The 16158-nt window shown below is 36.5% G+C and overlaps 1 protein-coding gene across 1 annotated transcript in view; it reads left to right on the top strand.

Moving 5' to 3' along the window:
* Positions 1–16158, top strand: part of cacna1ba (calcium channel, voltage-dependent, N type, alpha 1B subunit, a) — a 108053-nt gene that overhangs the window by 26158 nt on the left and 65737 nt on the right. The window contains exons 4-6 of the mRNA XM_079605960.1: positions 1005–1096; positions 1307–1459; positions 1591–1778. Coding sequence (XP_079462086.1) covers positions 1005–1096; positions 1307–1459; positions 1591–1778 — 433 coding nt within the window. The remainder of the gene's footprint in view (positions 1–1004; positions 1097–1306; positions 1460–1590; positions 1779–16158) is intronic.

The raw sequence follows: 16158 nt of genomic DNA, 5'->3' as shown, positions 1-16158 counted from the left end.
CCGTGTCCCCATACCAGCTGTGAATCCAAGCTGTGCTTTGGGCCATAATATGTTGGGCTGTCCCTCTCAGTGAGGTCAGGCTTTTCCGTATGGTGTTTTTAGACTAAACACTCATAGCAGAGCACACTAAGATATGAGAGAATGAAAGGGAACCGAGGATAGAGTGAACGCTATTAATATATTAATGCAGACGTTCTTTGCCTTTCCCTTTCACCATGTGAAAGCCTGAGAAAAGAGAATGGTCAGAGTTCTCACTAGTCACAGACGCTGTGTGTGAGAGGATCAGACAGGAGTACTATGATTGTGTGGCTGTACCCTAGAGAATGGGGAGGATTTTTCCCACAATTCAGCTGTGAGCTGCCGTCAGGGAAGGCAGGTCACCATGGGGGAAGTACATTTTAAATGTCTCAGTGAAATATACATGTACAGGACACTCTTAGGAGTGATCTATCATGATTCCAAAGATGGTCACTCAGGACTGTGTTGCACATCTGATAAGGTCTTCAGTTATCTGGTTCTGTGATTATAACTATTTTTTTTTTTTTTTTAATAAAGTAAATGTTAAATATACATTTACTTTATTTATTTATTTACATAATATGCATTATTTATTACATTTAAAACATATTTAAAAGAAATATAGTGAAAACACTTTACAAATATTTTATCTAATTACAAAATTTGTGAATATTATCTAATATTATTGAATTTATATAATATTGTATAATATTAAAAATATGTCAATATGAATAAATAAATCTACATATTTTCAAGCTGATATAATTTTTTCCTTTGCCTTTAGTAAATTGATATTATAAAACAGTTTTTCAAATATTTTATTTTCGAAACAAAATTATCTAAAAATCTATTATCAAAGAAAAATTAAAAGGTTTTTCTCACAAGTAGATCATTATATTTGGGGGTCCTTGGTATTAAAATGCTTGAAAACCCATTGCATAGGCTGTATATTGCTATAAACTGTATTATTGGTGTTTTCTCAACAGGATTCTGACCATAGTGGGGCCAGACTTTGACTTGCGAACACTCAGGGCAGTGAGAGTCTTGCGGCCCCTCAAACTGGTGTCTGGAATTCCAAGTAAGTCATATTACAAATAAAATGCACCGCAAGCTTTTGATTTCCTCTTCTTTTTTCTTTCTTTTTTTTTCTTAGATAAAAATATAAATTGAGAAATTGTTGTTCATACACTGTTGCACATCTTGCTAGTCTTTGCATTTAGCTGTTTTTAGACAGTTTTTGCTGTATATAACTTGCAGTACTTACAGCATTTCCTCTGTGTGTGATAAGGTCTCCAAGTGGTTCTGAAGTCCATCATGAAAGCGATGGTTCCTCTGCTTCAGATTGGCCTTCTGCTCTTCTTTGCTATTCTCATGTTTGCCATCATTGGTCTAGACTTCTACATGGGCAAGTTCCACCGCACCTGCTTCAGAATCGATAACGGTATGTGAGCTTTAGCAAGCTAATGGAGCTTGTGGTATCAGTTTATTGTGTTTATAATCACTCATACACTATTAAGTTGCTGTAAAGAATGCTGAGATAGTTTACTGCTGACAGTAATGTTGTTCAATCAGGGGAACAGGCGGCTGACTTTCCATGTGGGTTTGAAGAAACAGCCCGGACGTGTGGAAACGACACTGAATGTAGGGAATACTGGACCGGTCCGAACTATGGCATAACAAACTTTGACAACATCCTGTTTGCTGTGCTCACCGTCTTTCAGTGCATCACTATGGAAGGATGGGTGGATATCCTTTACAATGTGAGTCTAATATTCTCGTACCTGTAGCTTTTTTTGTGATTACTGACGTAAATTGTTGACTTCCCTCGTGAAAGAGAGAGATGGATGATCATTTTAGATCAATTGTAGATACACTGCTGTACCATTCAAAAGTTTGGGGTCAGTAAGATTTTTTTTAGAATAAAGTAATACTTTTATTTAACAAATTGATCAAAACGGTCTGTAAAGACATTAATAATGTAACAAAAGATTACAATTTTACATAATTACGTTATTTTACGTCATCAAATAATCCACAAAAAGATTAGGAAATGATTAGAAATGTTTCTTGAGCACCAAATCAGCATAATAGAATGATTTCTGAGTAATGACTATTGAATTCAGCTTTACCAATGAATTACATTTTTAAATATACATTATATAAAAAAAAGGTTAGCATGAAGTTTAACAGTATTTCACAATATCAATGTTTTAACTATTTATCTGTTCAAATGAATGCTGCCTGGGTGTGCATGAGACTTCTTTCAAAAACATAACAAACTATCTTACCAGCCCCCAAACGTTTGCAAAATTTAGAAAATGTACAGATTTTATCTTCAGGGAAAACTTTTTCAAAAGGAAATATGTCAACAAAGGACAGAAAACAGTTTGTTGAAGCCAGTTAATGTCTCCATCTTAGACAGGTTGCAGAGATGAGCCAAAAAAGTAAAAATAGCTAAATTATACATAGTGCTCTCATTTCATTGGCTTCTTTTTAAAATAAAATTGAAGCAGTAGCGATGGGTGCTATGTCTAAATGCTTAAAATTGGAGTTAATAGCCTGAGGTGTATTTATGTGTCCAACTGAAAAATCTTAGTTATTGTGTCCCTGAAACCATTTGCTAGTATTTTAAGACAATGAACAGTGATAAAAAAGGTGCTATCCTTCTAGCCGCTGTCATCTCTTTAGGTTTCAGCTCAGCGTCTGTACTGCTTTTCTCGAATCATCGGCTGAATGTCAAATGAAGCACCATGCTGTACAATTGTCTCTGATGTCTAGTGATGCTGACCTTCTTTGAACCCAGTGCTCTCAGAAGTAGCACTACACTGCTGCAGTTATTCACGATCAATAGACTCCTGCCACCTAGGCTACACACCACCGAGTCTAAACAAAGACAAAGATGGTTCACTCCTATTACTTATGAATGGGAGAAACTGCAACGCGCAACGTGGCGGGATACTACATTAAAGAACCAATCGCTGATTGGTAAAGTCATTGTATCACTGCAGTTGCCATTAGAAGGACCGTCGAGTGAACAGACATTCCTTGCATGGGACTTTGGTCTGAACACTGTGCCACAAAGATATGATTAATTTAATTTGCAGTGCAAGTCCGGTCCGCTTCTTATTTTGACCAAGAAATGTTTGTTTAGACAGGAAGAGTCCATCTGAGTGACATCTGTATGACTAATTTGCTTTTTTTAATAAGATGTTTAGTGGCGGGTAAATCTGAAATCGATGATACCACAACAAACGACTGATGGGAAACAAAGTGGTATAGCTCTTGGATATAATGGCACAGCAGATCCCAAAAAAAAGGTTGTATCGTTCAATAATGTTTGTTTCTTGAACTGATCTCTGAAAACAAAGCAGAAAATACTCAAAACATCTCAAGTTTTCATGATAGTTAATGTTTGTATCAATCGAAATAGTTCAGAGCTGCAGTCTCCTTTTAAATGCTCCCAGTGAGTCAATGACGTATCAATGATGTATCAACATCTTTGCAACAATTTAGCATTTATTTTATTACTGTAAGTATAGTTTAATGAAAAGATGGCCTCATCTGTGGATGTGTCTTTGAGCATTATTTCTTTTTGTAGGGTGTTTAGAGTGGGCGCTGCCAGTTAAGCAGTGAATTATGCTCACTTAATTTCTGATCTAGAGGGCTCTGGTTCACTTTCCATACACCAGCATGAATAATCTTGTCTGGTTTTTTAATTACCTAGTGTCTTTCCTTCCTCTCACCAAGACCAAAAATATCATGATTAATCACAGTGTCCTATGAAGCTATTAGTGTTGAATTTAGCCCAACGGTTCTGGAGGATATATAAATTCTGCGGGTGGTCTGCTATCCATCATGGAGAGAGAGAATGTGAGTGTGAGTCTGAAAGCAAGGAATATGAATAAAATATCTTTAGAATTTGTCCGAAATGCTAATGTGGGACGTACGTATTTAAAGGTGCTCTAAGCGATCTCGCGCGTTTTTTAGGCCAAAACATTTTTTTTCACATACCGCAAACATCTCCTCACTATCCGCTAGCTGCCTGTCCCCTGAACACACTGTAAAAAAAACGCGGTCTCTGCAGAGAGCCCAAGCTCCACAAACAGCAGCAAAAACAAACTGAGCAATAAACAGAGCGACCCGCACCACGAAACATAACAAACTGTTCCAGCCAATAACCGACAAGAATTATGTGGGGGTGGGGTTTGGGGGGTTATTGCGTGGATGAGGAGGAGGGAGGGTCTAGCTAGCCTCCGTTTTGTTTGATAATAACTCAAACATCAACAAGAGGTTACGCCAACCGAGATCGCTTAGAGCACCTTTAATTGAGATGTTGAGAAGGAGGAGAAGATGGTCCTTATGGTGGCTTGTCTCGTTTCCTGCCATTACTTTGAAATCCTGTTGTTAAAGGCCTCTGATGCTTCTGGAAGAGCAATATTAAGGAAAACCCCTCTGACGGGAATCTGTACGTTGCAGACATCAGTAGGGTTGCAGCCCAAGACTCATTCTCATGATTAGTGTAGGAATCCTAAAATCTGGTGGTGATTCTAGTACCCTAGGCAAGATATCTCACACTGTAAAAACAGTTTTTTAGTTTGTGAGTGGGACTGAATGTGTGTACCAGATCAAACAAAAAATCTATATTGGAACATGCATAAATTGATTAGTTTGATAAACAAAAGGCAAATATTATAATATAATTGTTTTATGTTGTGTATTTACTTATTTTTCCTCATGATGATTGGCTCCCTATTAAAAAAAAGTACTTTTAAAAAGGTAAGTATGTTAGACAAAATCCGCTTTCTACGTTCATTTTGCTGTTAGTTTTGTCCTCAGATGGTATGGACAGTGTATTGGTTTAATTGAATGATGAAGCAGACATCTGGTTCTTGAAGTGGTAAGCAGCATTCGGAATGACAGGGATAAGATAGACGGATAGAGGCTAATGGTCCTGTGGTTAGCTAAGGGCTATTGCAACATGATACTGCACTAGGCTAATGGAGGAGGCTGGTCTGCTGGGGCTGTGTGTTGCCTTTTGATGGTTTAGTAGAGTAAGGTGGTATTTTAATACATTTTAATGAGGGAGAGGCAAATATGACTAAGCTGCTACCTTTTATGTTCTTAATTTAGATAATGCTTTTCTTTTCACTGACCTTTTATATATTTCCTCAGTTCATTGTGTTTTCCTGTGATACTGTGAGTATGCAGAACTGCACTGAGCTGACTGCTTCATTAGTTAATAGAGTTTATAAAAATGTTTTTATACAAATAACAGTAGTCAGAAATGAAGGTTTTGTTGAAGGGATAGTTTACCTCAAAATGAAAATTCTGTCTTCATTTACTCACCTTTATGTCGTTCCAAACTCCCTACTCATTCTCTATCCTTCATCTTCAAAATGCAAATGAAGATATTCTTCATGAAATCTGACAGATTTCTGTCCCTCTTTTGAATGTGTATTCATTAAGGGATCATAAATGTAATCCATATGAATCGAGTGGTTTAATTAAACAAACCTCACTGGTTCATTGAACTCACCTCATTGGTTTATTGAACTCATATTCATGGTGTTCAGTATCTGTACTTTGTGCTTTGTTTTATTTCTGTAAAACACAAAGTTAGATATTTAGGGAATTGTCCACGTTTTTTTTGCAGATATGGAAAGTGGAAAAGTTTGAAAAATGCCAAAAAACAATTCACCATAGGGTAGTGAAGTCCATAAAACTTGTGTGCTATATTCAAGCCGTGCATTATTGTTTGAAGGACAGAATTTAAAGGGATAATTTGTTGCGTTCCACAGAGAAAAGATTACATGAATGTGAGTAATGACAGAATTATATTTGGCTGAACTATTCCATTAAAGGTGCATTGTGTAATATTTAGGAGGATCTGTTGACAGAAATGCAATATCATATACATAACTATGTTTTCAGTGGTGTATAAAGACCTTACTTAATGAACCTTTATGTTTTTATTACCTTAGAATGAGTCATTTCTATCTACATACACCGCGGGTCCCCGAAATGCGCCGACATGTTTCTACAGTAGCCCTGAACGGACAAACGCGTTCCGTCACTATGTTGTTCTTCGTGCAAAGAAGCTAAAATCAGCAAATAAAACACTGACACAATGATGAACAAGTAACAATAATATTTGCAATAACATATTGTTTTACTGAATAATAAAGTAAACATCATCTCTTAATTTATCTTTGTAAAGAAACCTCTTTGCTTAACTACAGTAGCTACTCTCTGCTGTCTCAGATGACGACATCTTTTCCTGCCGGCCACCGTAACTTCTGTCGGTTGCAATTCGCAACGTCACCATTTGCCACTAAAAACCACACTCTGCACCTTTAAACAATCCAAAACGGTTGAACTGTATGCTCTTGCCAAGAAGGATACATAAAATATGATGTAAATATGATGTAAACTGTGCATTGATACAAGTCTAAAAATAGTGATGAGTGAACACAAATATGTGCTGTTGTAAAACAGTGGCAAAGCGTGGTATTCGTGTCTCACTGTGCAGAAGAGCTTCCATTTGGATGAATTGATGACTTGCGCTAGATGAGGTCGTGGAGAGTCTCTGGAGTGTTCTGATGGTATACTCACTATATATCTCATCTCCCTGTTCACGCCTTTACCAGGGACAATTCTCTGACAGCTCTTTAACGTTAGTAGAGAGAGGGAGAGAGAATATGTAAAAGAATATAATGAGCACAGCACTTGCGTTAATACATGTGCTTTCCTCTTAATGCAACAACCACATCAATTCATATTTCCGCAACATCAAATCCCTGAACAGACAATCCACCCAATCACATACCCTCATTTTGCTAAGCAGATTTCATTAAAAATACCACTACTGTGCTTTTTTTTTTTTTCAGGGACAGCAAGTTCTTATTCGTTCTTTAAGAGCAATTGTGCGTGTTAACGTCAGCTGTCTCCTCTCTAATTAGGTCTCCTCACCACAGATTCCAGGCTGAAAAGCAGGGTATATGTATCAAATCAGTGGCTTCTCTCCGAAGATCAATATGCTTCCCCTCGGTTCCTCTTCTCATTTCTAATAGAGCTCTGATAGGCTTCCATCAGTGCGCAGCTCATTTGCAAGAGTAGTGTAATGTTTCTGAAATATTCAACTCTGACATCCAGTTATTTTTGGGGCATGTGCAATGAATTTTTCAGAACTCTCTGGTTATTTCATAACAACTTATGTTAATTTTACTCACTACAGTTTTAGACCAGGGACAAGATTCATGAAATATTCTTAAAGGGATAGTTCACCCAAAAATGAAAATTAGCCCATGATTTACTCACCCTCAAGTCATCCTAGGTGTATATGACATTCTTCTTCCATTCTTCTTGTAAGAAAAATATTCATACCGATATTTAAAACCTTTATAAAGTAAAATAGCTTCCGGCCAAACAAACATACGGATTCGATTTAAAGGTAGGGTAGGTCAGAATTGTCTAAAAAAAACTTTTATTCAAATTTGTTTAAACTGTCTTTATATACCAATGCATAATTAAAATGTAAGTACTCTGATAAAAAGAGTATAAAAATCGAGTGACTCTAGACCGTTTAATCTTCATTAAACACAGCTCATTAATTCCATTCACTCCCACCTAAAAACGGGTGCGCGACTGCGCGCACGTGGGCAGAGCCAGTAATAACGGCGGTAGTCATGGCGACGGAGAGTGACAGTCGCGCAAGCCAATCCTGTGATTCGTCCCGAATGGAAATAATGAGCTGTGTTTAATGAAGATTAAACGGTCTAGAGTCACTCGATTTTTATACTCTTTTTATCAGAGTACTTACATTTTAATTATGCATTGATATATATAGAAAGTTTAATCAAATTTGGTAAAAAGTTTTTATATAAATCCTACCTACCCTACCTTTAAGCCTAAAGTGCAACTTGCGAGAAAAATGTTGAGTCAAACTGCCTTTAATTTCATCAACAGTTTTTGCAGTTTCTTCTACTAAAGCCAGTCATGCTGTAGGATGTTTTGCCATTCAGTCCAGCTGAGTATAATATAGAGAGTTTTAATTAAGTATTGTACTTTCTTTCTTACAGACTTATTATTAATTACATTTACAATCCCCCCCCTCCGGCCCCAGGTTAGAATCCAAGCACAGTACTGCTTTTCTGGTTTAACCCAAGACTTTGACTTTGTTTGTGTGTAATTGTATTATTTATGTCAGATAGTGTTGAATGCGTATCTAAACAGTAGCGTCTACCAGGTGGCCATGTGATGCTGTGCAGTCACTCAGCTGACAGGGTGATCTGTGTGCTATATGGTGACCATGTTCCCTGGCATTCAGCATTGTTAGTATGATAGCCCTATTGATCAATCTGCTGTTAAAGATGGATTGTGTTTGGATCCACCACAGTTGAGTGCCAAGTCCTGTCTGTTCATGTGTTTTACTGGGAAGACCAGACACCTATAAAATAAACTCTTTCATTCGTACTGCACTCAATCTCCTAGTATGTGTGAGGTTGGAAGTGAAATTCATACTGTTGTTGTTTTTTTGTTCTTTGCGGGTGTCCTTTGTGGATGACATGATTTAATAAGCCACAAGTTTGGAAAATAAACATTTTCTTTGGTAGTTTGTAGTTGACATCAGACAGAGTGCAGATTGTTTTTACAGTCCGCTGCAATTATGAGTGGAGTGACCGCTGGATGACTGCACTCTTGAGCAATAGCACACTGTTTCTCTGTTTCTCTCCTCCCTAAGTGTTCTTCTGCAAACTGGCCTTTCGGTCCTCTGGGGGTTCTTGATGAGAGGTCTAATGACAGATGAATGTTCCTAGATCTTAGCATCCAGACCTTGGCTCTCATAGGGATAATCTGATTATCTCGGACACTAGAACTTTACATCAGTGGAAAATTAGAAGCTGGTATCCGTTTTTCCCTCATCCTCTGTGTTCTACAATTATCTGTAGACACACACGCAGCTTTGTTCCAAAACCTTGTGATCTGCCTTACTTCCTACTTGCCACATAGTCAACTGCTTCTAAAGGAGCATCCTAAATACTCAACCTAATAAACGACTGATTTAAAACAATCTACATACTGTAGGCTGAAGTAAGTGCATCCCACCAATTTCACTCCATGCTGGATAATTTATTTTCAATTGATTTCAATTGAGTTTTCATGATGTGATTACTCTAAGAAGCATAAAAAAAAGCATAGTATGCTCAATTATTGGGTAAAATGGTTGACATACTCTGAACTATGTACTTGATTATTTTCAGTGTTGAATGACATACACTATATCGTTTAAAAGTTTGGGGTCAGTATGATTTTCTTTTAAAGAAATGTATACTTTTCTTCAGCAAGGATGCATTAAATTAATTAATTACAGAAAATGTATATTTCAAATAAATGCTGTTTAAAAAAAATGTATTCATAAAAGAATTCTGAAAAAATATTAACTGTTTTCGACATTGATAATAACAATAATAAATATTTCTTGAGCAGCAGATCAGCATTTTAGAATAATTTTTGAAGGATCATGTGACACTGAAGACTGGAGTAACGCTGCTGAGAATTCTGCTTTAACATCACAGAAATACTGTAAATAGCTTTTTATTTTAAAGGGCACCTACAGTATTATGACATTTAAAATGTTCCTAATGTTGTTGTGGGAGTCCCCAACAACAGTTTTACATGCATGCAATGACAAAAAACACTTTTGTTGTCGTATAATATGCATTTATTTTTACCTGATTTGCTCACCGACTCCCAAATGAATCGTTCAACGACTCGTTTTTCAAACCCCTCCTTTGCGCGACGCTAATCTGCGTTGATTGGTCAGATGACCCAGCAGTGTTTACAGAGATAATACTTATTGTTTAACACGGAGTACAATGACGCTTTTATCAATTAAATTGTGTTATAATAATTATTATAGTCCACTGCTTTATAGTTTGTAGTAAAAAACAAAAAATAAGATAAAGAATGTAATGTTATGTTAGCGAGCATAGCCCAGAGTTCATATTGTAAAAGCACAATCAGTCTTTGTTTGCGTTAGCCCGATGCATAAACATAACGTTTTTACAAAAATAAAAAAAATAAAATGTAGTTACGTTACTACGAGGTATTACTCTATTCTTTAAGACAACTCCGAAAACAACGACAAACACTTCACATAGGCTATCTCAATACAATTGTCATTGAAGACCTAGAAGCTAAACGGTGCTTACACAACAAACAAAATAATTATTAAGCATGCTACATAAAACATAAAAGCAACAATTATTAATAACACTTACAGGTTGTGATACGGAGGAGGAAGCTGATGCAAATACACTTAGAAATGAACCTTCCTTCAATATCATCCGGCTCGCGAATCCAAGTTTGATTGCATTTAGGTTGGTAAAGCAATCGTCTTGAAAATGGCGCGAGCAAAGCACAAGGCTCGGACTATACTTCTGTGGTATAGTTGTATATATGAATTGTAGCCACTTAGTCTTCAAATACTCCTCCTTGGGCAGATGAAAAAAGTTTGCTTTTGAGCCGCACTTCAGAACACAGCGTCTCGTCGCCATGATGTTTCCCTGGCCTTGGAGTGCAATAAGTGGGCGTATCGTATTCAAATAACTTGACAAGTTGACGTCATCTAGTCAGAGAAAAAGCTTCGGTCTTCTAACGATTCATAAAAATGACTCAGAGTCGACTCTTACTTTTGAAAGACAATAACTTTATATACGGTGCACTTTCATATTTCAAACTTTGCAGGATGTTTTTATTCACTTAGATCTATGTTACAGACTACATGAAAGGTAAATTTCAAAATTCCATAATAGGTGCCCTTTAAATATACTGTATTACCATAGAAATTATTTGAAATGATAATAATATTTCACAAAATTATTGCTTTTACTGTATTTTAGATCAAATAAATGCAGCCCTGTTGTGCACAAGAGACTTTTTCTTACCAACCAACCCCAAACTTTTGAATGGTTGTGTAAATTTATGTTTATGACATTTTTGTTGTTTCATTTGCTTGAATAAATTTTTTATTTATTTATTTTCTTACTTTTATGTTAGCTTATGATATCTTAAGCTCACTAGGTTTGGAACAGAGCAGTAATATTTTACATTCGCCCAATTTGTAAAAACATTTTCCTACCCCGAAAATTTTTTTTTCTAGTGTTTCAGACACTTTTGGGAGCATTCCAAAGGATTTTCAAAAGATTTTCTTAACATTGTACAGTCTTTATTTTCTCATTTCTTTATTTGACGTTTAACGAATAACACAGTGGATAACAACAGAAAAATATTGGAAGACAAAGGGGGTCATGGAATTGGAATTGAGAAATTACAGAGGGTTGGACTCGATGTGTTATAACACAGAACTTGGTTTCAATAATTAGTAGAAGGTAATTCCTGATTGCATAAATTCCTTTTGAAATTACTGGATTCCCTTGTGAAAATTTTCAGAATAACACTAAATGTACCTGCACCTTTTACCCAATTTAGTCTCACTAATCAATGTTAATGGTAAGGAAAAGACATAGACTGGATTATTTTATTTTATGTTTCCTGGGGTGCCCTTATAATGTTAGTATGATTTTAACATAAAAAATGGTCATAATTTAGAAATAAAAGGCATTTTTCCAAGCTTGTTTTTAGCCTCTGATTTGAACGCTCTGTTTTAAGGGGCGTGTCTGTGTGAGACCTCATTGTAAACGCCCACTGCTGTGATTGGCTTACATGTTTGCATATGAAATATGCATTTTTATGTCAGCTAACGAGATTAAGGAATCGTGAAAAGTATTAATCATAATGATCTATTCTCATCAAACGAAAGGTTGCAGTGATGAACATTGAGCAGATGACAGACAGTCCGTTGATCGCGTATGAAAAGATCTTATTGCAACGAATGCTTTCACCGTATAACAATGCAAACACAATGTAAATACAATAAGAGCTTTGTTGTACATTGTAACAGCGTCATTGATTTCATGATGATTGATTTCAACGAGTTTTAGCAAGTGTCCAGATAAACTCGCGCTGTTTGATTGACAGCTTGGGCGATTGGAAAGGGAGCGTTCTTCGATCGGTTTCTTTAAATAATTTAATCACAGTTTAAATAAGATTATTTTCATTAGAATAAACATGACTAGCCTGCTTACATGTTAGTGGCGTTGCTGTCAGATCCATATCGTAAAAGTCTGTTTGCAAAGCCTGCGCCGAAATTTACCAAATAATCCACAGTGAAATACACCGAATACAAACTATGCAGTGCTGAGGCATTCACATTGTTGGAAAAAAACCTACTATCCTAGCATTATGATCGTTTGGAAGGTAATGGTATTGATCCTGTGTCGATCTTTTCTCGTTCTCATGTCACTGTTCACTAACGCTCCAGTGGGCGGGGCCAAAGACGCGTTGATGTAGAAGTAGGCGTTGATATTCAAAGGCGGTCTACAGCTGCCTTGTGACGTCACAAGTCTCCACGTTTTAGATACTGTCGTTTGCTGGCCTTGGTTTCAATAAAAGCAGTTTTTGGAATATCAAGAAAGTTTTGAGTTTTGAAATCTAGGATATTTTTATTGTATAACGAACTCTTAACTGTCAAAGGATCAATGAACATTTGAATTCTCAGTCTATGACCCCTTTAATAGAAACAATAATAATCCCACTTAAATATGAATAATTAAGCACAGACAGAGTTATTCTCAGCTAAGAGAATATATGTCCCTTTAGAGTCTGCTATTTCTCATTAATGACAGTGCAATAGGAAATGAATCAAATCTCCAATTCTCTTTTGTGGGAGTTTGATTACAGCCTCTATGTTCATACTGTATGGTGTCTCTGCATTTATTTCAGGCCATTCTCATTAATTTTTGTTTCATTTACAGATAAATAATAAGCGTCTTAAGGCTAGAGGAGCCACAGCTACTAGCCGTTTTGCAGATGCGTTTCATTATTCATAAATGAACAGAGAAAGGAGAGTATTGTGATCTTACCACATGACAAATAGTTGAAGATGTCAACAAAGAAAATAACAGCATAAATACAAGCAGCAAAACAAAAATAGTAACACAGCTTTATTTATTCATGCCCCAGCAGTGCATTGCTCGATTATCACATTGATCACACTATTATTATTCACAGTTTACGCATCTTGTTTAGAAATGCTCTCATACACATACACAAACACAAAAACACACACTATTTTTTTTGTGTGTGAGATTTTAGTTTATTGGCTATGCCTATTCAAATATATTTTTAGTTACATATTTTTTCTCAAACATTACAGTGCCTGATTTCCTCAGACTGCACACAATACAGTTCTACCTTTATTATTATCAGTTGCAATAAATACATATTTATGCACATAGTATGTGAGTTGCTAACATAAAATTTATATTCCATCTAAAATGTTAATTCACCTTTGGCTAAGCCCCGCCCCCCTTAGTTACTGTTGCTACCTCCGACAACTTCATCTGGGCTCTGGTTTGGTATCAACATGGCTTATGCTGTGACGGCTCTTCCTGCTGAAATTTTATCAAACTTTTATAAAGCAGCAAATAAAGTGTCCGAGAAGTAGGCAAAAGGCGCTGCAGTATGCGTTCGAAGGCTATATTCAAGACATACCGGTGAAACGCAAGCAACAACAAGGCATCCAAATTGAGGCAAAAGCATAACGGTCACAGTCAAAAAATGGATCACCGCATATCCTACTAATCGAGACGGAGGCTGTGACTAACAATATCAGGAGAAACACTGTTCATGCAAACCTGGGTAGGTCTCTATTCACTTCTATAATCGTTATTATTTACAAAGCAAACGGACTACGCGAGTATAACGTTGTATTTATTAACGTTAGCAGCGTGTGCTAGCGTATCAACAATTAGGGCAGAGAACCGAAATCATAACCTAAACCAGCATAAAACTGTCTAACTAGTATAACTTCACAGTAAGGTTAAAAGCTAAATGTATCTTAGAGCACAAAAGTGTGTTGTTGATCTTGAGGGGTTTCGCTGACTGAGGAAGTCCACACAGTTTAATCCAAAGACGACACTTGTCAGTATTTAACTTCGGTTTTGGGAAGGGGAAAAAACGGACACCCCCCTCCAACCTCTCTGGGAAACGCGTATCTGTGTTACAAATGCCCCAGGCACAACATTTAACCATATTTTTAATAAAACGACGACGTAATACCCTGCCGAGACCAAAAATATGAGCCTCCTGCGTTGAAGTCAATGGAGCGCCGTGAAAAAGTGTCGGACCCTCTGTGGGAGCTCGTTCTTGGCTGCGCTGTGATTGGTCAATCTACATTCTAGGGCGTGGCTTAGCCAAAGGCGAATTGAGAAACTACGTGGAATATTTTAAAATAGATAACATTATGTTTTTAAAAAATTGTAAATAAACTAACAAATGAAAAAAAAAACTCATGGGCGTTATTCATCTACGCATGTACAGTGTTCTTATTTTTTTTAGTGCTTTCTCATTTAAAACTATTTGTTTTATATTTAAAAATAAATATATTTTTAAATGTTTTACTTATATATGGATTACAGCTGTAAATACTCTTGTAAAAACTTCTTGCTGTAAAAAATTGTTACTTTACTATGGAAAAAAATACCTTACTACGGAGCCCCTAAAAAAGGGATGTGGTGGCGAAAAGAATTTGGGATGGGAAAAAAAATTTTTTTTCACAACTTTTGCGTTCCCCGAGAAACTTTGGGTTCCCTCGCAAAACTTTTGCGTTCCCCTCGCAAAGATATTTCTATTTGAAATCTTTGCGAGGGGATTTCAAATAGAAATCTTTAATTTCTATTTGAAAGATTCCAAGTTCAAACACTATGAAACGCTCCATTAAAGTACAGAGCTGTTTGAAACACTGCCAGCGGGACATTAAACAGGAGGTGTCTGTCCGAGCTCACAACAGGTTTTGCATGGGAATGCAAATAACTTTGCGAGAGAATGCAAAAGTTTTGCGTGGGAACGCAAATATCTTTCCGAGGGAATGCAAATATCTTTGCGAGGGAATGCAAAGTTTCTCGAGGGAACGCTAAAGATTTAAAGAAAATAATCTCCCATCCCAAATTTTTTCCACCACCACTTCCCTTTAAGGGCTCCGTACCTTACAATTTTGAGTTCATTGGAATTAAAAATTTGGGGTAATACAAAGAAAGAGGTTGGTTCAAAGGTACAATATGTAAGATTTTTGCTTTAAAATATCCCAAAATCACAAGGCCAGTGTTATATATTTTGTTGATTACTTACAATGTTTCCAACTATTTTTAAATCGTGAGAAAATTGCGATTTTAACCAAGGAAATGGGGCGTGTGAGCAGGGATGAGCTGGGAGTCGCCAGTCAATGGCATCATATCCGCGTTGCCCTCGGTTTCCGCTCGTACTGCGTGGAGTCCTGGACAAATGCGGAAGTTGTAGTTGTAGCGTCTATCAAGCAACAAACGTTTGCTTGTTTCGTGCAGTTGTTAGGTTGTTACCGATTGCAGCTGGTTCTGTCGACAAAGACAAGTCCCATAAACGTATGGGTCAATTTTATATATTCCAAATGTAGCATTCGGTAATAGTTATGTTTATGTAAGGAAAGTATTATTGCTTTAGGTTTGTGTTTAGTTTATTGACATTGTTTATCACATCTCGTGTTTATGGCCATGTAAATAAATATAGCATGTGTTATACATAAAGATGAATCAGTCTTTTGGCAAATCATGTGGGTATGTTTGAATGTACTTTTACAACAATTGTTTAGAACACGTAAAACTGTGCAGCGTTATCACAACAATGAATTCGACAAATACAGTAACATCTATGATAACCAATTTAGTATTAAACCTTACTTTTCTTGCGGATAATTCATTTTAATGAAATAAAAGCATGTCATTAAACGCAACATTTCTAAAAATAGAACTTGACCTCATCCATGAACATGATTTTTCGATTCCCGTCTGACTGATTTACATTCACGGTGGAGTTAAAAAACGACAGTTCCCATCATTCCACGCTCCTTCACATCGTCATCAAGCTACGCTGTTGTTGTTGTTTGGAATGTAGCGCCCTCTAGCTGCAGAAAATCTTGCATATTGTACCTTTAATCAACAGAAACTCACACAATTAAATCCGTTTAATCAATTTAAGTTGCTAAAA

This window comes from Phoxinus phoxinus, assembly GCF_949152265.1.
Source record: "Phoxinus phoxinus genome assembly, chromosome: 3".
In the NCBI taxonomy this organism is placed as follows: domain Eukaryota; kingdom Metazoa; phylum Chordata; class Actinopteri; order Cypriniformes; family Leuciscidae; genus Phoxinus; species Phoxinus phoxinus.
This window is presented reverse-complemented; position numbering and strand designations above follow the sequence as displayed.